This window comes from Elephantulus edwardii, unplaced genomic scaffold, assembly GCF_000299155.1.
Source record: "Elephantulus edwardii isolate Elephantulus edwardi_28Jun2011 unplaced genomic scaffold, EleEdw1.0 scaffold00079, whole genome shotgun sequence".
Taxonomy (NCBI): Eukaryota; Metazoa; Chordata; class Mammalia; order Macroscelidea; family Macroscelididae; genus Elephantulus; species Elephantulus edwardii.
This window is the reverse complement of record NW_006399829.1, coordinates 6,875,329-6,883,855: the sequence shown is the minus strand read 5'-3', so window position 1 is coordinate 6,883,855 and position 8,527 is coordinate 6,875,329. Positions and strand designations below refer to the sequence as shown.

General features: G+C 41.1%; 1 protein-coding gene across 1 annotated transcript in view; it reads left to right on the top strand.

Moving 5' to 3' along the window:
• Window positions 1–8,527, top strand: part of MROH2B (maestro heat-like repeat family member 2B) — a 142,460-nt gene that overhangs the window by 92,283 nt on the left and 41,650 nt on the right. Inside the window, exons 25-29 of the mRNA XM_006889584.1 lie at window positions 4,173–4,308; window positions 4,402–4,497; window positions 4,771–4,860; window positions 5,228–5,348; window positions 7,793–7,890. Of these exons, the coding sequence (XP_006889646.1) occupies window positions 4,173–4,308; window positions 4,402–4,497; window positions 4,771–4,860; window positions 5,228–5,348; window positions 7,793–7,890 (541 nt within the window). The remainder of the gene's footprint in view (window positions 1–4,172; window positions 4,309–4,401; window positions 4,498–4,770; window positions 4,861–5,227; window positions 5,349–7,792; window positions 7,891–8,527) is intronic.

Below are 8,527 nucleotides of genomic sequence, written 5' to 3'. Positions count from 1 at the left end.
TACATGTGAGCACATCTAAGGCAGCATCTGTTAGCTGAAATATGTCAGTTGGTATACCATCAATTCCTGGAGAACAACCACTTGGCCAACTAACTGGAAGAGATATATATTTGTTCCCATTCCAAAGAAAGGTGATCCCACAAAGTGTGGAAATTATCAACAATATCATTAATATCACATGCAAGCAAGATTCTGCTGAAGATTATCCAAAAATGATTGGAACAGCACATCCACAGAGAACAACCAGAAGTACAGGCTAGGTATACATGGGGCTGTGGTACTAGGGATATTGTAGCTAATGTTAGATGGATCTTGGCTGAAAGCAAGGAGTACCAGAAGAATGTCTATCTTTGTTTCATTGATTACACAAAGGCATAATCAAAGCATTGAGGCATTGAACTAATGATTAAAGACCAGGTGAGTTGTGGGACAACATCAAGGATATCATCCAAGAACAGAACAAAAAGTCATTACAAAGACAGAGGGGGGGAAATGGTCATCAGAAGAAACTGAAAATCGCACTAGAATGTTAAGTTGTTATGTGCCATCGAATCATTTGCGACTCATAGCGACCCAATGTACAAGATCTCTAAACCCTGCTCTATCCTGTGCCAACCCCATTGTCTCTGCCACAACCATTCCCATTACCCCACTGAATCAATCCATTTCATCAAGGGTCTTCCTCAAATAAAGAGAAAAGATGCTGAAAAAAAGAGATAAATGGAAGATTTCAAGAGCACTTCAAGAAGACAAAGGGAAGAAATTAACAGCATGCAAAAAGAATTGGAATTGGAGAACAAAAAGGGAAGAAATCACTCAGCATTTACCAAGTTTAAAAAAAACCTGAAAAAAATTTAAAAATTTTAAAAAAAGTAAAAAAAACCCTGAAAAACAAATTCAAGTCTTAAATTTTAATATTGAGAGATTCTGTGAGAAAAATCTTGAATGATCCAGGAAGCATGAAAAGATGGAGGGAATAAACAGAATCACTGTACCGAAAAGAATTGGCTGACCCTGAAATATTTCAGGAAGTACTATTCAAGAACCAGAAGTAATGAAGGAGTAAGTTCAAGTTGCAGTAAAAACACTGGCAAAAAATAAGGCCTTAAGAATCAATGGGATATCAACTGATATGTTTCAACTAACAGATGCAGACCTGGGTATGTTCACCAGGCTCTGCCAAAAAATTTGGAAGAGAGCTGCCTGGCTGGCTGACTGAATGAGATCCATATTTCTTTCCATTCCCAAGAAAGGCGATCCAATAGAATATGGAAATTATCAAACAATAGTACATAGGGTCGCTATGAGTAGCAAGCGACTCAATGGCATATAACAACAACAAACAACAGCATTAATTTCACATGCAAGCAAAAGTTCATTCAGAAATGGCTACACCAGTACATAGAGAACTGACAGAAGTTCAAGTTGGATGTAAAAGAGGCTATGGCACCAGGGATATCATTACAGATGTCAGATGGATCATCACTGGGGAGGGGGGAGAGTATCAGAACAAAGTCTATTTGTATTTTATTGACTATCAAAGGCATTTGACTGTGTGGATCATAACAAATTATCATTAACATTGAGAGGAATGTGACTTCCAGAACACTTGATTATGCCCATGTGAAAAAACTATACCTAGACCAAAAGGCTATTGTGTGAATAGAGCAAGGAAACAAAACTAGATGTCTTAAAACTTAAAAAGGTGTCTGTCAGGCTTTGTCTTCTCTTCATTCCTATTCAATATACATGCAGAGCAAATTAATTGAGACTCTGGACTCTCTGAAGAAGAATGTGACACCATGGACTGCCAAGAAAACAAACAGATTCATCCTTGTGAGGCTTAGACCAGGCTGCTCCTTGGAGGCAAGGATTCTGGGGCTTCATCTGGCATACTTTGGACATGTTGTAAGGAGGGACTGGTCCTTGGAGAGGGACATCATGCTTCGGAAGGTGGAGGGACAGCGCAGGAGGGGAAGACCCTCTATGAGGTGGATTGATTCAGTGACTGGGGTAATCGGGATGGATGTGTCAGAGGCAGTGAGATTGGCACAGGATAGAGCAGGGTTTAGGGCTGTTGTACATAGGGTCTCTATGAGTCACAAGCGACTCGATGGCACATAACAACAGCAACGTTATGCAGATAACATACCCTTGCTTGCTCAAAGTGAGAAGAATTTTAAGTGCTTGCTTCAGAAAATCAAAGAATATAGCCTTCGATATGGATTGCATGTCAAAAATACAATAATTGTCATCACTCTAGGCAACATTATGACAGGTGGAGAAAAGATTGAAACTGTAAAAGACTTCATCTTACTAGGATCCACAAGTAACACCCTTAACACCAACAGTCATGAAATCAGAAGACGTAGTGCACTTGGAAAGTATGCAATTAGGGGCCTCTCCAAATTATTGAGGAGTAATCATACTGGTGTGAGGACTAGCATGTGTCTGATTCAGGCCATGGTCTTTCTTATCACTTCCAATGCATCTGAGAGCTGAACAATGAGTAAGATTGATAGAAGAAGAATTGATGACTTTGAGCTACAATGTTGGAGGAGAGTATAGAATATCCTATAGACTGCCAAAATAGCAGACATAGCTTCTCCAAGATATATCTTGGAGAAGATGAAGCCAGAGTGTTTCTTAGAGACAAAGATATATAAGTTTTGTCTCATCTACTTTGGGCATGTTGCTAGGAGAGGCTCTTCATTGGAGAGGGACATCACACTTGGAATTGGAGGAGGGTCAGCAAAAGAGAGGAAGACCTTCAGCCAGATGGATTGACACAGTGACTTCAGCAATGGGCTCAAGAGTGTCAGAGATGGTAAAACCAGTTCAGGATAGGACAGAGCTCAGATCTGCTGTTCACAGGCTCACTGTGAGTGGAACTTGACAGTACCTAACAACAACATAATGTAATAGAAAGGTGTGCAATGAGGTGGTTGTTTTTGTTGTTGCCGATTGTGGTCGAGTCGAGCACAACTCATAGCAACCCTATGAATAGAAGGCCTGAAGCATTTCTATAACTATCGTCGAAGTTCATAGAGTTTCCAGAGGCACGTTGTTTAGGAAGTGGATAGAAATGGCATTTGAGGCTTTGGCCTTGTGTGTTTGTTACTGCAATATAATTTTATCTCCTGTCCCTGTGGTGTTGGTGCCTTCTACGTCACCTGAGAACGAGAAAGCAAGGTTCAAGATAGGGTTCGGGTCTGTTGTTCATAGGCTTGCTATGTGTCATACTTGACTAAATGGCACAGGACAACAACACTCATAGTAACACTATGTACAACAGAGGAAAACACTGGCTGATCCTTTACCATCTTCACATCTGTTGCTGTTATTGAGCTCCTTGCTGCGGGCACTGTGTTGATCTTCTACTTTTCATTGCCCTCTAATTTTCCAACTTGATGTTTTTGCAGAAGTTTGCCCCTCTTGATAACACACCCCAAATCTGAAGTCTCACCATTCTTACCTCTGATTCACTCCCTGACTATACTTCTTCCAAGACAGAAACTTTCTTTCCCCAAACTTAGAATCTGGTTGAGGGAATCTTACAGGAGAAATATATGTAGGTTACTATAATCACAGACCATGTAATAATGTTTGAAACTAAAAAAAAATTAAAAAATAAAAAAAACTAGTTCCTGTCAAGTCAGAAGCAACTCATAGAGGATTTGCCAGCAGGTTTTCAGAGGCTCTAGATCACACAGGAGGAGATCGCCCATTTTTCTCCTGTAGAGCAGCTGATGGATTCAAGCCACACTCTTTTGTGTTGGTAACACAGCTGTCTGACCACTGGGCTTCTAGAACTCACTAATAAAGTGTTATTGTTTGTTCTCGGGGACAAACAGACCCATAGCTAACCTTCAATCAGGTTCTCAGAGGCAGTAAATCACACAGGAGGTTGTCTATCCTTCTTCGAAGCATCTTAGAGAAATTGAGTTATTTATATATCACAGTAATAGTCACGACCTGAGGCATTTTGACTAATCCCCGCAAAGTAGTTTGATCCTATGCCCCCAACCACTCCCACAACATTTCAACATAAAAAAAAAAAGGCAAACTGTGTCTAAGCCCTACAGGATCCATTGACGATTGTTGGTCTTTCTTCTCAGTTATGGGCTGTGTGTCATCATAACACCCACTCCTTTATATGGTTCTCGTTTCAGCATGCTGAAACCTCAGCTCTCTCTAAAAGATAATCTCAATATTCTTGAAGAGAACATCCGGAGGCTGCTGCCCCTTCCACCTCTAGAAAAACTAAAAAATGAGGGCGAGACAGATAAGGACAAGGAACACATTAAAGTAGGTTGGGGTGAAACCTGACTACGCCATCAAAGACTGTGATGGGACTCCACTCTCACAGACTGAATCTCACACATTCACATTTGCTTTCAGTTCCTCTATGAACGCTCCATGGATGCTCTGGGCAAGCTTCTGAAGACCATGATATGGAATAATGGAACTGAGGAGGAATGCCAAGAAATGTTCAACGTGAGAAGGAAGGGCCAACCCACAAACCAGTTCTCATATCCCCTACTCTGACCTCCAGTGTACCCCCACAAACCTGGCCTCCTTCTTTTCTCTGGGACACTTGCTATACAACTCCCTTAACCCATCACAGGAGGCTAGACCACATAAACAGTGTTTGTGGGGTGGTGAGCACTCTGTAAAGAAGAGGCAGAGAAAGAGGAAGAGTGAGAGAAGGGTGAATAAAGGCCTATAAAGAATGCCAAAGAAAGGGTATCTGTCCTTTTTTACCAACAGCTTCTCCGAATGTGGCTTGTTTCACAAAGAGAATGGGAAAGAGAAAGAGCCTTTCAGATCATGGCAAAGGTGCTGGAAAATGAAGTTGAGGTAAGTAGCTCATCAAATGAGGAGACTCTATTGTTTGGATCTGATTCTCTGAGGCCTCTGGTGAGGCCCCAACCTCTGGGAAACAGACCTCCACTCCTTGAATGGAACACCTTTCCCAGGACCCCAAGAAGTGTCTCCTGGTAGAGTAGGGCACACACTCCAAAATTAAGCCATTTGGTTGGGCCGGCTGGCTTGCTTCCATTTCCATTGCTCTGCATTAGTCAGGACTTTTTAGAGGAAAGTTTACAATTACATTTCATTTTAAGGACCTGCAAGAAGAAAATAAGCATTTAGCAACTGGTGTTAGTAATACCTTGGAATAACATCAAGTTACCACTCTCAATGGGCTACTTCCTTTATCCTGCAGGCGCCAAAGAACTTAAAAATTGGCTCTCTCCTGGGACTCCTAGCTCCACACTCCTGTGACACCCTGCCCACCATCCGCCAGGCAGCTGCTAGCTCAACAATTGGTCTATTCTGCATAAAAGGTGAAAGCAAAATGGTAAACCTAGAAATGAATTCAAGGTTCTCTATATGGTTTATGCTCTCGATTTATACTGTGTATACATATATATTGTCTCTCTTTTCCTTCTGCTCTAAGAATTTCTTTCTCTCTCTCCCTCTCTCTCTCTCTCTCCTCATCTCTCTCTCCCTCTTTCTCTCTCCTTCCTTCCCTACCTCACTTCCTTATTTTTCTTCTTTTTTTTAACACATTCTTTCCATTTCTTTCACACACCTCCCATCCAATTATACAACCCAGTAATTAATCCTCCTCTTCCCCTGCATATCCACATCTCTCGGCTTCCAACCTCTCCCACCCCTCCTGCATACTTATACTTATTCTACAATAATGGTTTTATGCAATATTTATCCTTGTAAGACTGAATTAGTTCACTCAGCATAATGCTCTCCAGTCCCTCCCAAGTTAGGTAATAATTTACAAAGTTATTGCTCCTACATGTTGCATAGTAACCATTGTGTGAATGTACCATAATTTCTCAATCCATTCATTTGTGGTTGGACATTTGGGTTGTTTCCAAGTTCTTGTCATGGTGAATAATGCTGCTATGAACATTGATGTACAAATCTGTTTGTACCTCAGTTCTCAGATTCTCAGGGTATATTCCAAGTAGCGTAATAGCTGGGTCATATGGAATTTCTATGTTCAGCTTTTTGAGGAAGCACCAAACTGCCTTCCAGAGTGGTTGCACCATTTTACAATCCCACCAACAATGTAGAAGAGTTCCTTTCTCGCCACATCCTCTCCAACATCTATTACTACATCTTTTTCTCCTCCTCCTCTTCCTCCTCCTCCTCCTCCTCCTCTTCTTCTCCTTCTTCTCCATTTACTCCTTCTTCTCCTTCTTCTTCCTCTTTCCTCACCCCTCTTCCTTCTTATCCTGTCTCTCTCATCCTTCTTCTCTTCTCCCTCATTCAGTGCTTTCTGAGTTCTAATACCCCGAGATGTTGCAAAATCCCTGGATATGCAAACAACTAAACATTTGATAACTAGTCAAAGGCTGGTAATTTAAAGGTACCCTGAAGACATGGAGCAGGAGTTGGGGGAGGAGGGAAGCCAGGTGCAAGGTCTTCTTCAGAAAGGTCATGGCCTTAAAAACTCTCTGGAGCACTTCTGCTCTACACACATGAAGTCATCGTGAATCAGAATATGTAACACAGCAACTAACCACAATAGTTATATCACAGAACATGTCCTTGAAATCACTCCCCCCCTTAGTGTATTTGTTTCTAGTTTTCTTTTTATTTTGTTTTTATTTAAATGGAGATAATAACACTGCAAAGTTGTAAAGATACATCTTTTCAGAATCTCCTATTTCAATTGCTGAGCATCTGGATGTGTTAAGCACACTTCCTTTGTCGTGATTTTTCTTCCATAGAAAATTGCACTATTATTGCGGTGTTGAGTAACTTTCAAAGTTCCTCAAGGGAACTTACTGTGTTGGGATGTATCCAGCTTGGAGAGCAGTACTTCTGTCTACTCTCCAACATGTACACAAGATTAACTACTAATATTTGTAAATACAGAGTTTTAGAATCTCAGTCTTTGGCTGACATAGACAACCAAGGCTTCCGGCCCCAATTAAGTCAACTAATCTTTCTCTAAGAACTACCTGCCTAGGCGAACTCTGGTGGCCTAGTGGCAAGAAGCTGCACTGCAATCCAAGAATTACCTTCCTTTGGACATGTGTATGATTCTGTAAGTCAGGAGCACTCGGTCCCAGCTCACTGCCATCTCAGTCCTACTTTGCCTATCTTCATTCTTTTCAGTATGCAGAACAAATTACCACGTTTTTCTGTGTGTCTGAGTCTGCTCTAATGCTAGAAACAAACAAACATTAACATTTTAAGTTTCACATTAGAAAAGTGTTAGAGCAAAAAGTGTGATTGCCTGATCAGGGTTCAAATTCTGATTCTTTCATTTCTGCTCATCGCAGGATGATGGGCAGATGACCTCACTCACTCAATGCCAGCCAGTCAGGACTAACTCTTAACTGACCATCAAGCACATTTTCAGAGGCTGTAAATTTCACAAAAGGAGATAGCCCATGATTGTCTCTCAAAGCAGCAGCTGGATTTGAACTGTTTGACTTTGGTTTGGTAGTACAATTCCTTATCCTTCGGGCAAGCAGAGCTTTCTCTCTCTCTCAGCTTCAGCTTTCTCAATTGCAAATTAGGAACAATAACAGGAATGACTATCTCAGATTATTTTTATGAGTAATGCATGAAATAATTCTTTACAGAGTATTATGCGTGGTGTTGGGTATGTACTTAGCAGATAATAGTTATGATGCTTGCCATCCATTAGAAAGCTTTTCCTTCTAGCCTTTGTTAAAGGCACCCAGCAGTACAACAAAATGTAGTCACCCTCTTCAGCCACTGAAAGCATTTATTTCCTGTCTGTCCATCGTAGGCATCCACCTGGAAAGGGAAAGACTGCAGGGTTTGCAGGAAGGGCTGGAATGTGGTGATTTCCAAGTCCAGATGAAGATTTCTTCTAAAATAGCTAAGGTAATGGGTGTGGAAGCCTGGTCAGGCAATTTAAACATGATTCTGGGTTAGTTCCAAGTAAGGGAGCTGTGTGCACCTCACTCACAGGGGAGGGCAAGCTAAGCTGCCTACCTATTTAAGCAAATGAAAAATCTTTTGTCACTCCTTTTTAACTTGGGTGTAAGCACCCAGTCAACAACTCTGGAAAAAGTGGAGTCAAGTGGCTTTCTCCCAGCTGTTGAGAGGCAGTTGGGTGAGGTCGAAGAAGCAAGAGCATTAGGGTCAATCAGAGTCCTTCTGTGTGCTAGAAACATAGTCTACTTATCTCCAAGATTAAAAAGAAAGTGACTGACATCAGGGTTGGGGTAAGACTGAGAAAAACTGGATAGATTATGTATACTGAATTGAAACAGAAGAGGGAGAGAACAGTTTAAAAGTGATATATGATAGCACATTATGATTATCACAGGAATCCAGAATTAAGGTTGCATAGCGGAGTGCATTGGGGGCGGGAGGAATTGTATACCAATGAAGAAGTTTATCTTTTGCTTTTCAAAGAGTGGAGTGAACTGGGAGTAGGGGGTAAAGATAAAAGTGCAGCAATGAATGAATGAAAACGCAAACTCTCTGTAAATGTTCATTAAAATTAATAAAATTT